Source organism: Macaca thibetana, chromosome 9, assembly GCF_024542745.1.
Source record: "Macaca thibetana thibetana isolate TM-01 chromosome 9, ASM2454274v1, whole genome shotgun sequence".
In the NCBI taxonomy this organism is placed as follows: domain Eukaryota; kingdom Metazoa; phylum Chordata; class Mammalia; order Primates; family Cercopithecidae; genus Macaca; species Macaca thibetana.
In genome coordinates, this window is record NC_065586.1 from 108,578,404 (window position 1) to 108,595,187 (window position 16,784).

General features: G+C 37.9%; 1 protein-coding gene across 11 annotated transcripts in view; it reads left to right on the forward strand.

The window, feature by feature from the left end:
- Positions 1 to 16,784, forward strand: part of VTI1A (vesicle transport through interaction with t-SNAREs 1A) — a 500,904-nt gene that overhangs the window by 12,543 nt on the left and 471,577 nt on the right. For all 11 annotated transcript variants that reach the window (XR_007728823.1, XR_007728822.1, XR_007728824.1 and 8 more), the window contains exons 2-3: positions 561 to 619; positions 4,545 to 4,655. Coding sequence is in view for 8 of the 11 variants with exons in the window: in XM_050804418.1 (XP_050660375.1) it covers positions 561 to 619; positions 4,545 to 4,655 (170 nt within the window). In the remaining 3 variants the exon portion in view is untranslated. The remainder of the gene's footprint in view (positions 1 to 560; positions 620 to 4,544; positions 4,656 to 16,784) is intronic.

Below are 16,784 nucleotides of genomic sequence, written 5' to 3' on the forward strand. Positions count from 1 at the left end.
AGATAGATATATTTTTTTTCCATTTTAGAGAGTACAGACTGAGTCTCAAAAAAAAGAGAGAAAAATTTCTTGCCCAGGATCCCATAACCACTGAGAATCATGATTCTCCATGCTACTGAAAGTACAATTTTTAAAGGATTGTTTTTGCCCAGTTTTAGGCAATGTTTTTGTATATGACTTTTAAATTGTATTAACAAATCAGTTATTCCCAATTTATTAAAGTTGTGACTTCACAGATTCCTCAGGCCAGCACAAATCTGCTCTTGTTAACTTAGTCTCTCCTAAAGGGCAACATAATTTTTAGTCTCTCTTAAAAATGTGTCTCTCTTAAAAATGGTATCTCTTAATAATTAGGTACTCTATCGGATTATATATTTCTAGATAGCCTAGAATCAGTGGCTTGAAGTGGTTTCGAACCCACCAAAGAATGATATGCTCTTTTGCCTTATGTTCTGTAATCTGATTGGCCAGAAAAGAGAAAGGCATATAAACATTGAAGTTTTAAAATATTAAATTTATTCATATCTTTAGCAATTTCTTGGTATTATTGTTTATTTCAGATGAAAAGAAACAGATGGTTGCAAATGTGGAGAAACAGCTTGAAGAAGCAAAAGAACTGGTATGTACAGACAGTAATGTATTTTAACACACAGCCAGAGCCATTTCAGCTAATGCCTTCCTCTAGCCTGTTTTATACATTGTGGAAATGTGAAGCATTGCTGATTGGCATTTTATAATTCAGAATTTGTCAGTTTTTAAATTGAAGAGATTTTAATAGCTTCTTGGGATTTTATTCTTCTTAGTATAGGTGATTCATTAAATATCTGTCTCTAATTTTTATTCCATCATAATACGTTTCATAACAGCTGTAAATAGCTAATGCTGGATAAAAGCATACTGGATACCAGACACTGGATTAAAAATACTACTTGCTTTATAATATTTAATTTTCTCAATAACCATGTGAGACAATATTACTTGTCAAAAATGATAAAGGGTCTGATATTTTCTCCTATTTGCAAGCTCTCAAATGAGCTTGCTACAGTTTCATAGATGACTAGAGAAGACATGAGATTCCTAGGTCAGATACAAAAGATTTTCATTATCCACAACAAAAGCAGTTGCCAGTGTTTCAGGCTGGTTGCATCAGTTCCTGAGTTTGAATTCCCACAGTGGTGATGCAGGCAGGCCTAGATGTTGCAGGCAGGCTTACAACAGCATTAGAATGCCTTAGAGGAATGGAACGAGAGCCTAGAAAATGTGCCACTTTCTAGCAGCCTATAAGCAAGGCTGTTGTTTGTCCCAGGGGGACACATTATTTCCTCTCCCTGAGCTCCCTGCAAACACAATCCTGAAAAATGGCTCAGACAGAGTGCTCAGGACCTTGTATTCTTGGCATACCAGGCAAGACATGTAGGAGAGCATGAGAGAACCTTGGCCAAGTGATTCTCAACACTGTTACTACTCCTATTTTATGGATAGGGAGACTGAGACTTAGAAAGATGAAGTAACTTATTGGAGGTCCCAAATCTTGTTAAGTCATAGAGTAAATATTTGCTCCTAGTTTGCTAAACCCAGAGCTCTGGTTCATCTACTACTTTTTTATATAAATAAATTAGTAAAACATGGAGCAAAAAAGGACTAAAAGTACTGTGTCTTAATTTGGGATTTTAAAAGCCAACTACTACAAGCATGACTCACTTGTTACTATGCATTGTGTCCCTATATGAGTGTGTTGCTTTTCTTCTTTATTTTATTTTTGATACAGAGTCTCACTCTGTCTCCCAGGCCAGAGTACAGTGGTACAATCTCGGCTCACTGCAACCTCTGCCTCCTGGGCTCAAGCGATTCTCATGCCTCAGTGCTCCAAGTATCTGGGATTACAGGCGAGCAACACCACACTTGGCTAATTTTGCTTGTTTGTTTGTAGAGAGGGGGTTTTGTCATGTTGACCAGGCTGGTCTTGAACTCCTGGCCTCAAGTGATCTGCCCACCTCGGTCTCCCAAAGTGCTGGGATTACAGACATGCACCACCACGCCCGGCTAATTTTGTATTTTTGGTAGATACGGGGTTTCACCATGTTAGTCAGGCTGGTCTTGAACTCCTGACCGCAGATGATCCATCCACCTTGGCCTCCCAAAGTTTTGGGATTACAGGTGTGAGCCACTTTGCCCAGCCCATACTGCCCTTTTGATGAGGACCTTGGGAGAAAAACTTTTTTGATTTGACTATTGGGATTAATTGTGTTTCTCCTGAACATCTGGTTTGTATTAGTCTCTTGGACACTAAACATCTTGCAATGATCTTTTCTCCCACTCTGCATTGGCCACATAAATGCTGTGATAACATGGAACAAGTGCACATTAGCCTCATTCTTGCTTTTATTTTAAGTGCCTGTTATGTGTTTCCTTTTTCTTTCTTACTTTTAATTTAGTTTTTAGTATCCATGTAAAATATCTTCAACAAAAACATACTTAAGTCTCAGATTTTGGCATGCATATTTTTGCAGTTATTTTTCCGGATGATCCTGTTTACCTTGTTAGAACTAAATAATCGATTATTTCAGAGAGTTGTTTTAAATAATTGTCTTGCTAAGTAATGATTTTATTTATTGGTGCTTCTCATTTATATTGAGACATAATCATTTAAACTATCCTTGTTTAAATCAAGGCTAATTAAAATTATCTTTTTTCTTTATAATAAATTGAGGCCTATTAATTGAAAGGTGGTTGTCTGGTTTATCTGTATGCTACTATAGTTATTTAGTCGCTAACCCTGAATACAGGTTTTATTAGTGATAAACTGATAGGGTTCTGGAAGGAACTTATTAAAAAGCTTTAAAAGGTAAACTACATGTGATTTTATCAGACATGGCCTGGGCCAATTTGTTGTTGTTACTGGTTTTTCTTTTCTTTTTTTTTTTTTGACATAGAGTCTCGCTCCATTGCTCAGGCTGGAGTGCAGTGACGCAATCTCAGCTCACTGCAACCTCCACCTCCCGGGTTCAAGCAATTCTCCTGTCTCAGCATCTCGAGTAGCTGGTACTACAGGCACCTGCCACCACAGCCAGCTGATTTTTGTATTTTTAGTAGAGATGGGATTTCACCTTGTTGGTCAGGCTGGTCCCGAACTCCTGACCTCAGGTGATCTACCTGCCTTGACCTCCCAAAGTGCTGGGATTACAGGCGTGAACCACTGCGCCCGGCCTGGTTTTTATTTTTTAATGGCAACTACAAGTAAGCCACTTCTGCTATCTTGTATAGTGCTTGCTGTATGTTCTTCATCACTTGCAATCATCATTACTAGAGTTAATTTTAATCTAGCAATTGTCAAGTAAGGGACACTGTTCTAAGTACCTTATAGGAATTGCCTCATTTAATTTTCACAACTGCTCTGTGAAAAAGATACTATTTTATAAGTGGGAAAAATAAGGCACAGAGACATTAAGAAACCTGTTCAAGATTCCATGACTAATAAGTAGTAGAGCCTATGATGTGAACGTAAGAGTCTGGCTTCAAAGCCTAGGCCTAAACCATTACAGTATTTCTGCATTGCTGCCAATTAAACTCTTCTGTGTTGTATCCAAAGTGTTATCTGATAGCAGGTTGTTTAAAAAAAAAAAAAAAGCGCCTTGCTGTGATTTCACTGAGCTATATGTAATTTAGCATATTACTGTATCCATTTAATGCCATATCAATGTGGTTATAAAGTATTGGGAGTTAGGATGAAGGTAAAGATCACATGTTGGTTGGTATGTGATTTTCCTAATTAGAAAACACCTGCCAGAATACAGGTCACCAAATAAGGCTTGGCTTGTTTCACGGATTACCCATGGGAAAGAATAGCTTACTTTATCTTCCCATAGTTGTGGAGGTTAATGGTCAGAAGACAAAACCTGGTTAGATTGAATGATGGGCTATTCCAAGTATATTGAAGTCAAATTATTAAGAATGTTTGGGTTAATTTGTTTATTTTATTTTAGTTTTTATTTTATTTTATTTTATTTTTGAGATGGAGTCTTGCTGTCTCACCCAGGCTGGAATGAGTGTAGTGGTGCAATCTCAGCTCACTGCAACCTCTGCCTCCCAGGTTCAAGCTATTCTCCTGCCTCAGCCTTCTGAGCAGCTAGGATTACAGGTGCCCACCACCACGCCCAGCTAATTTGGTATTTTTAGCAGAGACGGAGTTTTGCCATGTTGCCCAAGCTGGTCTCAAACTCCTGACCTCAAGTGATCCACCCGCCTTGGCCTCCCAAAGTGTTAGGATGACGGGCGTGAGCCACTGTGCTTGGCCAAATGTGTATGTTTTAACAAAGCATGTACTTGAGCACAATGTGTGTCACTTGGCAAGTACTCAGAGTTGCTGAACTAAACAAAAATTAAGAGTAAAAGTAGTTTCAGTGTTATTTGATCATTCAGCACCCTGAGCCTGGTTCCTCAACTACAAAAATGAGGAACTGGAATTAGATCCTTTCAGCCGTAAACATTTGTTCAAATAAGAGTAACAATGTGGTTTAAATCAAATTTTTCTCTCCTCCTTCTAGCTTGAACAGATGGATTTGGAAGTCCGAGAGATACCACCCCAAAGTCGAGGGATGTACAGCAACAGAATGAGAAGCTACAAACAAGAAATGGGAAAACTCGAAACAGATTTTGTGAGTCAAATTCGACCCTTTGTCATATTTTCTTTTCTTTTTTTTTTTATTGTTTCCTTCTCATGCCTCAGTCAGCATTAAATGCACAGTCTTTTGGGCTCGTGTAGAAGACAAGTAACAGCTTTCATTCTTTATGAGTTAGGGATCTAAAAAATGGTTCTAGAGAGAGCTAATGGTGGAATTTAAGGTATATTGGATTAATGACTCACAAATAGATCCAAGTCATGTGGCCCTTTGAGTGTGAATGGTATTTACTGGTACTTAGCATTTATTAAAATGTTGAAACTCAGTTTCTGGCCTTTCAGGGTGTGGAGCCTTTAAGATGCAGCCTGTACATTTGAAGCTCCTGGGCTTCAGGGGCTCATAATCTCCTGAAAGCATATCTGTATTTTTGGATGCATGTTTCCATGTGTATTCTTTCCTGGGATAAACTCCATAGCCTTTATTAGATTCTTAATAGGATATATTATACCCTTCCCCCAAAAGACAAAAGAAACCACTTTTAATTGATAATTTATTTGTGATCCTTTATATTAATTGCCCATGAGAATATTTAGCTGTGTCTTCCTATATATCTGGCTTTCAACTTTATCTGCTTTATAGCAAATTTAAGAATATAAATGTAAAGACATAATGTTAAAGTTGTTAGTAAGTAGACATTAATAGGAGTAGAAAAGATACAGCTGAGTAATTCCACTCCTGAGTGTATGTCCAAAAAAAAATTGAAAGCAGAGTCTCGGAGAGAGATTTGCACATCCATACTCTTAGCAGCATTTTCACAATAGCAGAGAGGTGGAAGCAACCTAAGCATCCATTGTTAAATAAATGGATAAACAAAATGTGGTATATCCATACAATGGAACATTATTCAGCCTTAAAAAAGAAAGGAAATTCTGACACGTGCAACAACTTGAATGAACCGTGAGGACATTATGCTATGTGAAATAAGTCACTCACAAAGACAAATACTACATAATTCCACTGATAAGAGGTATCTAGAGTAGTCAGATTCATAGAAACAGAAAGTAGAATGGTAGTTACCAGGGACTTGAGGGCAGGGAGAAATGGAGAGTTGTTTCATGGGCAAAGAGTTTCAGTTTTGCCAGACTGAAACTTACAAAAAGTTCTGGAGTTTGGTTACTCAACAATGTGAATGTATTTAACACCACTGAACCATACACTTAAAAATGGTTAAGATGGTCAATTTTATGTTATGTGACTTTACTGCAATTAAAAATAAAAAGATACAGATAAAAAATATTTTTAAAACCCCGCCAGTGATAAAAGGACAAAGAAGTTAACACAATAACAACTAACAGTTCTTATAGGCTGGCACAGGAAATTAGGTTTTCAGCAACTTAATGAAATTTCATATGACTCACATTTAAAAAAAGAAAGATACAGGGGAGGAAAGATCTGACTCTTACCTATGAGCAACAAAAGTCGTGTGTTGGGTGATGAATCAGCTGTATTTCTGAATCTGGGGCCCAAATTCACAAGGAAAGTCAAGAATGTGTAAGGATCTTTCCGCCTCAGTTCTTGCCTTAGGTGTTTTGCTTTTTGGAGGTTACACCTTCTAGGCTACCGTATACTTTTCCACTGTAAGACCAACATCAATGGACCTGGTAGAAATCCCTCCCAGAGTCTGAAAATAGGGTGATTTGCAGTTATGCATGCTTGGTTTGTGTTTGAGTGGCTGTTGTCCTGAGAAGTTGAGGTGGATCACATCAATAACTCTGATACCTTTTAGATTGTGTTCCTATTAATTAAAAAAAGACAAATTAAAACTCATTATGAGCCCAAATTGATAAAATAAATGTATATGCCTAAGTCTGTGCTCTGTACTATGTAAAATTTTCTCCAACTGCTTTGTGAAAGGCTAGTTTTTCTCAGTAAAAATATGAAATATAGTGAGAAAATTGGATTAAGAACAACTGAGATATATACTGAGAAAATTCTAACTGAAGTTAAAGTTTCAGTATAAATGATGAAAGCAAAATAACATGTTTATAAAGATTATTTTAACTTGCTTAAAAAATGAAACAAACTTTTTTGGGAACTTTTTTTTTTTTAATGGAACTCTTTTCTGAAGATTTTTCTTATGGGTTCTAGAAAAACAAAGGATATGAATTTGCTAGGGCTGCGACAACAAAGTACCACAGACTGGGTGGCTTAAACAACAGGAATTTGTTTTCTCACAATTCTGGAAACTGGAAGTTGGAGTTCAAGGTGTTGGCAGGTGTGGTTCCTTTCGAGGCCTCTCTCCTTGATCTTTAGGTGGCTTCTCCCCATGTCTTCATATGTCTTCCATCTGCACGTTTCCATGTCCCAGTTTCCTCATGTAAGACATCAGTCCTATTGAATTAAGGCCCACACGAATGACATCATTTTAATGTAATCACCTCTTTGAAGACCCTATCTCCAGAGACACTCACATTCTCAGTGTGGGAATCAGGACTTCAACATAGGAATTTATGAGACACAATTCAGTTTGTAATGTTTAGGTCAGTTTTAATCTTTTATTCTTAATTTTTTTTTTTTCAGAAGTTAAATTATTTCTGTGGTTTGTAAGTCAGCTAACCCAATCTTTAGTCTTTCTTGTTTCCCAAAGAGTACAGTACTGGGTGAAGTCCTTTAGGTATCTGGAAATTGTATACTTGGATAAGTGTTCCCTTCGGGCTATATTTTCTATCATAAAAAAAATGGAACCAACAACTATGAAACTAAAAATTTATTCTCTAGGCCAGGGATGTCCAATTTTTTAGCTTACCTGGGCCACATTGGAAGAAGAATTGTCTTGGGCTACACATAAAATATCCTAACACTGATGATAGCTGATGAACTAACAAAAAAAAAAATCGCAAAAAACCTCATAATGTTTTAAGAAAGTTTGTGAATTTGTGTTGGGCCACAAAAAGCCATCCTGGGCTGCCTGCAGCCTGCTGGCCATGGGTTGGACTAGCTTGATATAGACTATCATTAACAATTCATGTATTTATATGTATATTTGCTACCACAGCTTTCTTCTACCATGTTAGGAAACATCTTTCACCACCTCTACTTCTATTGAATAGTGATTTACAGTTTTTAAATTACTTTAACATACATTATTTCATTTCATTGTGTGAAGAATAGAGCAGATATGGATTACTATCCTCATTTACACATGATAGAACAAAGAAGCTTAGATTAATTGTAGATTTCATTCAATGAGAGTTTCTTGAGTACTATGGTGTGTCAGCCACTGTCCTAGGTGCTAGAATGCAGCAGTGGTGAACAAGATAAAGTTCTCGTTGTCATATAGTTTAAATTACAGCGGGGGAAAAGTCTAGTGGGGAAGACAACAAACAAATACATACATAGTATAATTTCAGGTAGAGATACATTACATAAAGTAAAGTGAATAAATGAATAGAGAGTGACCAGCAGGGTGATTGTGGCCATTTTTGCTCGGGTGTTCTCTGAGGTTTAAGTGAGAGAGGAAGAAACGTGTGGTTGCAGAGGAAGCAGAGGAAGGATCTGTGACGGCATTGTAGGCTGTGGTAAAGACCTTGGCTTTTATTCTGGGTTGATGAAAAGTCACCGGAGGACTTTGAGAAGTGAATGGTCCTTCGACTCCTCTTTTACAGCTTTCTTCATTTTACCACACCACCTCACATGATATATTTGAATAGAGTGTAGAAAATATTGACATAACTCCCTTGTTTTAATTATTATTTCTTTTATAGATTTAATCCTTTTTTTAAATGAATGGAGAATATCTATTTAAAGATACTTGATAGCTTTTGTATGCTGACATACCATACCTAGAAATATTGAATTTCAAGAAAGACTAGCAGAGATGGTTCTTCAGCTCTGTGTTTATTGCAGTTGAAGCCATTCTCCTGTTCCCCTTGTAATAGCAAGACTTTGAGGGAGCGTTTATGCCCATAGGGAGGGGCAGAGGACAACTCAATACTGTTTTCTTTGACTCATTTGTCCACTTGCTTTCTTTCCCCAGCCCGTCGTTCTCCTCTGCTTACCCTTTGGATGCCTGGATCCTTCAGGCTTCCTCACTACTTCCTCCCATAACCTCCTCTGTGTGTTATCATCTTTCCTGTTCCTTCCATGGCTGCGTCTATACCGACTGGTATTTGTAGCCCAGACCTCTTGGTAGCTCCGGGTTTATATTTCTTACTATTTATCCCAGAGTCTTTTAAACACAGTCAGATTCAACAAGTACTGGTTACTTCAGAGTTATCGTTAATTTTTCAAGCTTGTACATCCACTGCGTCATTGAGAATTAGCAGATCTACCACCTAAATATCTCTACTACTGGAAGCCTTCATGGTTTCTCTATCTGTATAATTGTAGTATGATTTCCTAATTCTGTTCTTGTGTCATTCAAAACCCTCTACATACTCCATAATTATCTTTCGAATACACTGATCTGTATATGTCATGCCATTACACAAAATCCCAGAGTCCTCATTGTCTGCTGAATAAAATCCAGGTCAATTTCTAGGTATTCTGACCTGTACCATTGCTTCTTCACATGGCTGATAGTTTTATTATACTTGCTGTTATGACCTCTATATTATTATAAAGCCTATATTTTATTACTATTTTTTAGAACAGTATATCTCAACCTTTTTTTTCATTATCACTTCTCTGAGGATACTTTTTAGACATGTTTTTCATAATCATCCCACTCCTTCCCCCATGAAATTTTAATACCACAGATATTCTATATCTGTACATCTCTTATGTACTATGGCTCCTTCGAGGGCCACACATCTTTGTAATGTCTTCAGATTCATCATACTCCCAAGAACTAATTTTTGCCTCTGTGGACATGATATTGCTCCTGTTGACAATGCATGCTTTAGAGAATGTGAGGCTTTATTCAGGCAGTTAGATAATTTACCGGCAAATCAGATTGGTCCTTTCAGAGTTTATGGTTCGACTTTGTTAGGACACATTTAGAGTAGCCCTACTTTTATGGTGTGGCCTTTCTTGGGTTCCTTCTGAATGACTGGAGTGTTTAGTAAGTGCTCTCTCCCCTATGTTTGTTTGGAATTCCATCTCTCTGCCCTGGGCAACCTCTAAAATATCCATTCAATCCATTACTCCCCAGTACCTATTCTCGGGGTGAGACCTCGTGGGGTCTCGTCCTCTACATATGCAAGTTCATTTTCAGCCAGAGACTTAGGGGACCACTTTCTCGATTTCTGGAGCTCCTTCTCTTTGTGGCTGCCTCTCACCATTACCCGGCTATGTTTGATGATGCATCCCAGCAGTCCTAACCAGTGTCTGCCTCCTAAGTTCAGTGACTTGCTGCACTCCCTGTGGGCTCCCCCTCCATGTGCTGCAATCGGGAAAGTGCCTCCAGGCTGAGAGCCATGCGGGGCTCATTGCACATGTTTTTCTTCTTTGAGGAATTACACTCCTCCATTGCTTGTTGTCCAACTTTGGAAAACAAGTGATTCGTGCATTTTGTCCATGTTCACAGTTGTTTAGAACAGGAGGGTTTGTCTTGTACCAATTCCTCCACCATGGCAGGAAATGAAACTTCAGTGTAGATTTAATGTTTCTTAATTCCTCAACAGATAATTTTATATATCAGAGAATGAAAAGTAATGGTCTGCTCTTTACTGTAGGAAAGTTGAAACTTTTCCTACTCAAGGGTCAAGTCGAAGTATGCTAAAATGAATTGACACTAAACAGATTAATGGGAAAAACCAAACAAAATGTATTGTGTGCGTAAGTACAGGGGCCACACACAAAGTATGAGACTCAAAGTAGGGCCAGATAACTGAAGTTTTTATACTGTGCAGAAAAGCATAGAGGTTTGGAGTGTGGGAACAGGTTATCAGAGCGAGAGGGGAGGAAGGCAAGCAACGGTTGTCTTGGCTCTGCTTGATGGAGCCTCGCAAGCAGCAGCCCCCCAGAAGAATGGATGAGAACCTGTGGTAAAGCTTTCTCTGTTACCTTTAAAAGTGCCGGGCACAGTGGCTGACGCCTGTAATCCCAGCACTTTCGGAGACTGAGGCGGGCAGATCACTTGAGGTCAGGAGTTCGCATACCAATGTTCACATACCAGCCTGGCCAACATGGTGAAACCCCATCCCTACTAAAATTACAAAAATTAGCCGGGCATGGTGGCGCACACTTGTAATCCCAGCTACTCAGGAGGCCGAGGCCTCCCTTGAACCGGGGAGGTGGAGGTTGCAGTAAGCTGAGATCGTGCCACTAAACTCCAGCCTGGGCAACAGAACGAGACTCAGCCTCAAAAAATAAAATAAAATAAAATCAAAGAGCGTCAGACTTTCAGTCTCCTTTTCCTGTGAGTTCATCTTTCCAAGATCTGGGTAAAGCCGATAGGGGTCAGGGTGGGGGCGCTCAGAGAAAGCCTGTTTTGCATTTGCTGTTTACTTCACTAATATTGATTTCCTCTACAAATGCACATCCCCAGCTTTTCAGAGCCATTCTTGTGTTTGTAGCCCCCTGAATAGCCATCTTAAAAATATGCCAAAGAAGTATATTTTGGGGTGGCATATTTTGGTTTTCTTCATTATAGTGGCTTATCATAGAATATAATTTGTAACTGACTAAATACCTGTTTAAAGGATTTTAAAATTCATGCGGTAGTTTGCAGTCAGCATCATGTGTGTGGGAGGGTGTTAAGGAAAGTTAGTGGTCATACTTACATGCCCATTTATACTGTTACCATTCCTGATTATTCTGTTCACTTACCTAATTTCATTCTTCTTGATTTTTTCTTTTCTTACAGCCTGTATTGTTCATTTTTGGCTTGTTGTGTAGCCTCAAAGGAAGTTAGTAATATTAAGTTCAGAAGAGGTCAAACCTAATCACCTTATTTTTAGATGAAGAAATGGAGGACCAAGGAGACCAAATGACTTACTCTAAAGTAACACTGCTTTCTGGAACCAGAATCAGAATCCAGTAACTAAGCACCCATTTTACTGTTCCCTTCATAATCCTTTACAACCTGCCTGCCTTCGAGTTTCCACAAAAATTTAATAGTCTGTTTAGGTATTTGAAAACAACTTTTTTTTTTTTTTTTTTTTTTTTAATTAGAATTCCTGTAAGCTGTTCTTGTAATTTCTTCCTTCAACATTGGTATGAGGTTAGCTAGGGCCTTCTCATGTCAGAATGTTCCAGAAAAATGAACCAGCCAAGAGGGAAAAAAATGTAGTTAAGGATTTTTTCAAGTTTAAGATTACTGTTTGCTTCTTAAGAAAATCAAAGCAAACTTTAAAACCCTAAACTTATACAAACAAAAACCCCCCAAAATTGTATAAAATGTTTGACCAAGTCTCAGTAAATAGAAAAAGAAAGAAACAAGTAAGTGGTGTGCCAGTCTAAGGTTCCAAAGGTTATGAGGACATGGTGTGTTGAATGCTTTTTCACTTCTCTGATATTGTGCTATGATGCTAGCACCATCTTGTGGTTGATTTATATAGTTGCATATTTCTTTTTTCTTGTAACAAAGCTGAACTTCCTTTAAGACATACGCAGAAGGATTTGGGGTGAATGATTAGATCGTAATGAATGTTAAAAAGAGAGCTTTTTAGCCCCAGTCTCAAGTTCACTTCTGTCCCAGGTCAGTGGTGCCCGAATGCTGCCTTTTCCTGTTTGGCAGGCTATGTGATGTGATTGTTAGACCAGCTCCTAGTGCAGAGCTGTCTACATCAGAGAATGGCACTTCTATTGACAGTCTCAGCAGTGAGGCTGAATGGTCCTAGAAATCCAACTACCTGCAGACTATTGGAGTTGGTCCCTTAGGTCAGGGTTCAAAGGATGTTGTGGAACAGCTTGAAGCTTTTACTGATACTACCTGTACTCTCTCTTTTCATAGGTGAATGGACAACTTGAGTATCTGAGTTTATGAGTAAAGCCAGTACCCATATTCTTTTTTTTTTTTTTTTAACCCGAGATAGACTAAAGAAGTTCAAATGAGAAAGGTGAATTTAAATTTTGATTTTTGTTGAAAGGTCAAGAACGTATGCTTCTGTTTACATTTTATCTTTTCTGTACTTACAACTTCCTGGGATATTTTACTTCTATTTCTGTGGAAGCTATGGAAAACCATGAAAACATGTTTTAGAGGTTTGGGTAGTCTCAGTGGTAATATGTGGTAACCGTAGCATCAGCTGATCCTTCTTACAGGACCATAAGTGCATTCTAAAAAGAAATGTGAAAGGCTAGACAGAACTACCTCAGAAAAGAAAGTTTTCTTTACTGTGTACACTTAATGAATACGCCTGATATTTTAAAAAATTACATTTGTTGTTTGATTCTGTGTAAATATAATACCTGGTCATTATAGAATATTCTGAAAATAAAGAAGAGTAAAAAAGAAAAAAAAATCACCAGTAGCCCTGTTACCCCCAAAGAACCATATTTTTTATTTTGGTTTGTTTTTTCCAATCTTCTCTCCCCTTCTCCCTTGCATAATTTATTGTTTCATTTTACATAACAATGAGGTCATTTGATCCACATTACTTTTTTGAGACAGAGTCTCGCTCTGTTGCCAGGCTGGAGTGCAGTGGCATGATCTCAGCTCATTGCAACCTCCGCCTCCTGGCTTTGAGCGATTCTCCTGCCTCAGCCTCCTGAGTAGCTGGGACTATAGGTGCGCGCCACCATGTCCAGCTAATTTTTGTATTTTTAGTAGAGACGGGGTTTCACCATGTTGGCCAGGATGGTCGTGATCTCTTGACCTCATGATCCACCCACCTTAGCCTCCCAAAGTGCTAGGATTACAGGTGTGGGCCACCACACCCATCCCACATTTTTTTAAAATCAAAGATTGTAACATTAGTATTTTCCATTTTTGTAAATTCTTGATCATTTTAATGGGTGTATAATATTCCTTGAATGATGTTAGCTAACCTTTTTTTGAATCTTACTATATTTCCATTTACCTCCTCTATCATTTATTGTGCCCGCAGTGGACATACTTGAACAGGATTATTTAATTAGGATCGTTTCTCAGAAGGCAGATGACCAAGTGAAAGGGTATTAACAGTTTTATGGCTCTTAATAAAATATGCCTGGAACTACATTTTTATTGTGGCTCATCAGATCACTTTTGTTCTTTCTCCATATTTTCTCTGTGTTAGAATGTGACTTTAAAAATAAAAATCATAGGCAAACCAGGACTAAGTACTTTACATGCATTACTCATTTAATCCACAAACAATTATATAAGAAATATACTGTTGTTTATGACTGTGGGGATTTTATAGACTCTAGAATTAAATACAACTGAGATTCCTTTTTCTAAGATACTCTTCCATGGAAGATACATTTAATGTTAGTAATGCTGGCAAATGTGCATGGTTCTCAGATTCTGGCCTTACCCCAAATCCGTTTTACATACTTAACATTTCTTAATCAGAAACCGAAGAGTATTTCTTTTAGTTATGTGGATATGACTATGACCTTTAAGAGAGAAAGTACTACTCTATTTATATGTTATGTGCATGTGCATGCCCATTATTTTCCTTTTTTGAATTCATTTTCTTTTCTTCATTCTTTTTTTTTCTTTTTTTTTTTAAGACAGGGGCTTGTTCTGTCACCCAGGCTAGAGTGCAGTGGTGCAATCACAGATCACAGTAGCCTTGACCTCCTAGGCTCAAGTGATCTTCTCACCTCATCCTCTAGAGTAGCTGGGACTACTGGTGCGAGCCACCACAGCTGGCTATTTTTTAAATCTTTTTGTAGAGACAGGGTCTCCCTATGTCACCCAGGCTCGTCTCCAACTTCTGGGCTCAAGTGATCCTCCCGCCTCGGCCTCCCAGAGTGCTGGGATTACAGGCCTGGCCTGCATTCATTTTCTTAAAAAGTTGGTTCTCCGTTCCTAAGGCTCTGCTAGGTGAAACTGTTAGAAAATCATCATGCAGTTGCCCTTCATTGTCTATAGGATTCTTATTCCTGGCCTTGACCTTGGTCAGTCTTCTCACAGAGCTCCCGTTAATTTCAAAGGCCAACACAGGAAAGGGACCCAGCAGGCAGAGAATTTGCCAAAAATCTATCGTTACCTGTTGTCAGTGCCTTCTGGGAGCTGATGTGTGCTTGTGTATCACCCTGCCCTCCTTATCCAAGAGCCTAGAAAAGGTTCGTGTTCTTGACCCTTCCCTCCTCATCGTGTACACTTGATTAGAATAATATTATGTGTTAAAGATTTTATTGTTATGTGATTTTATAAAGATTTTATAGTCCTGTGTGCTGAATTTGAGGTTGATCTTAATAGATTTTCTTCACTTTGGAAACTCTGACACTTTCTTCCAATGTGACTATTTTTCTGATGACAACTTTGGGCTTGAAAGTGTTTGCCTTTAGCTTCTGTAGAATTTTATAACCTGTAAACTAATTTCCATGTTCACTGTAGTCGTTGTCAAAGCTGAAGCGTGTCCTGATGCAGATATCTGTGTGCACATGCACCCACACAGTCATGTGCGTGTCAATTTTTTTTAAGTTCATGTCAGATTCCTGATTGAATTCTGCAATTCAATTGTAGTTTTTTTCCTACCTACTTAACAATAATTTTTCATCATTGGAATTGTAGCTATGCTACCATTTTATGGCAGAAGGAGCAAATTTTTGCTACGACTTTATGGCATTTCTAGTTGTTTGAGTTTTCCAAGTAGATGAAGTATATATTTTCCAGAAACAGTGCTAACTTGCTCTATATGTGTGTGTAGTTTATTGGTTTTCATACAGTTGTTTCTGTTTATAATCCTTCTTAAATAACTTAACAAATTATTAGCAACTTCTGTTTGTTTGTTTTGCCCAGTGACTTTGATCTTACTTAGGAAATAAAGAGCAAAGATAAAACCAGATAAGATTTTGAGAGATTAATTATAAACTGATGACAAATTTGGCTTTATTGTTAGATGGCACTAGATGGCACTGTTTGTTTGCAGAGTGCCATTTTTTAAAAAAGAAACTATGCTAGTAACTGAAATTACTGCCTCATGAATAAAATATTTCTGATGGGATTTGCATTTCTATATTGGCTGAAGACACTGTGTTGAATGTTTTATTAACCAGCCCAGTGCAACTGTCAGCCTATTAAAGAGATCCAGTGGTCCCTGTTTAGATAAATAAGCTAAATAAATCCAATTCGTCAAATTGTGTTCCTGGCTGTTTATTTTCCATTCTTTTGATGTACAGTTTATTTTAAGTTAAAGCCACATCGGTTTAAAAATTAATGGGAAAATGTTATTTGGTGTTTGGAACATGAAGAAGCTAATTGCCATCGTCAAAAAGCCAGCTCTGTTTTAGTGTTAAATTGTTTGCTCATAAATAGTAAACTTTTTAGTGGTTGCTTACAGACTGTCCCATGGTCATAAATAGTCCGATATTCTGCAAATATATGGCCAGAAACTTTGTTATCAAGACGAGTGGAACCGAGTGGAACCTCTGTTTAATTTCCCTGGGAAAAGTACTGCATAGTTTAGAAGACAAGCCTTTTCCTTGGCTTTCCCTTTGAGTCACTGTCATTTTTCATGTATGGTATACTATTCCTTGGAAAGAAAAGTAGCTAATTGATTTTTAAATGAAATGCCTTTTATGAATGTACTTGCTAGTCACTCTCCTGGTAAAATATCAAACATTAAAGAAGAGACAGTGATGCTGTGGGAGTGATGTTACTGAAGGAGCCAGAGGCCTCAAGGTGATGGCTCAGTATGGTACTGATGTGCACATGTTCATTGTCCTCGTAAGGCTTACGTTCTAGAAATCTTGAAACTCACAATTTAATACCACAAACTGAACCAGAAGATTTCACACTTTGGCCCTAGGGTTACAAAAATATTTCAATAAAGTGTGTCAATTTTGTGCTTTGCTAAACTGAAGTAAGGTAGCAATTTGAAATGACACCTCATGATTCCAGTGTCTCATTTCTTTTTTCGTAAGTCTTCAGTTGCTTTTATGCCATTCTTATTGTCTTTACCCAGTTCCACATTTATGAGACGTGGAGCAAAATTTAAAATGGGTTAGGCACTTTTGACTTAGCATATAGCTTTTAGGTGCATTTAGCTGGTTGTGTTAAAAACTGAGCCAGATCTGATCTCTAGGGTGAAGATTTTTACACTGTGTAATAGTAGTTGAGTTTTG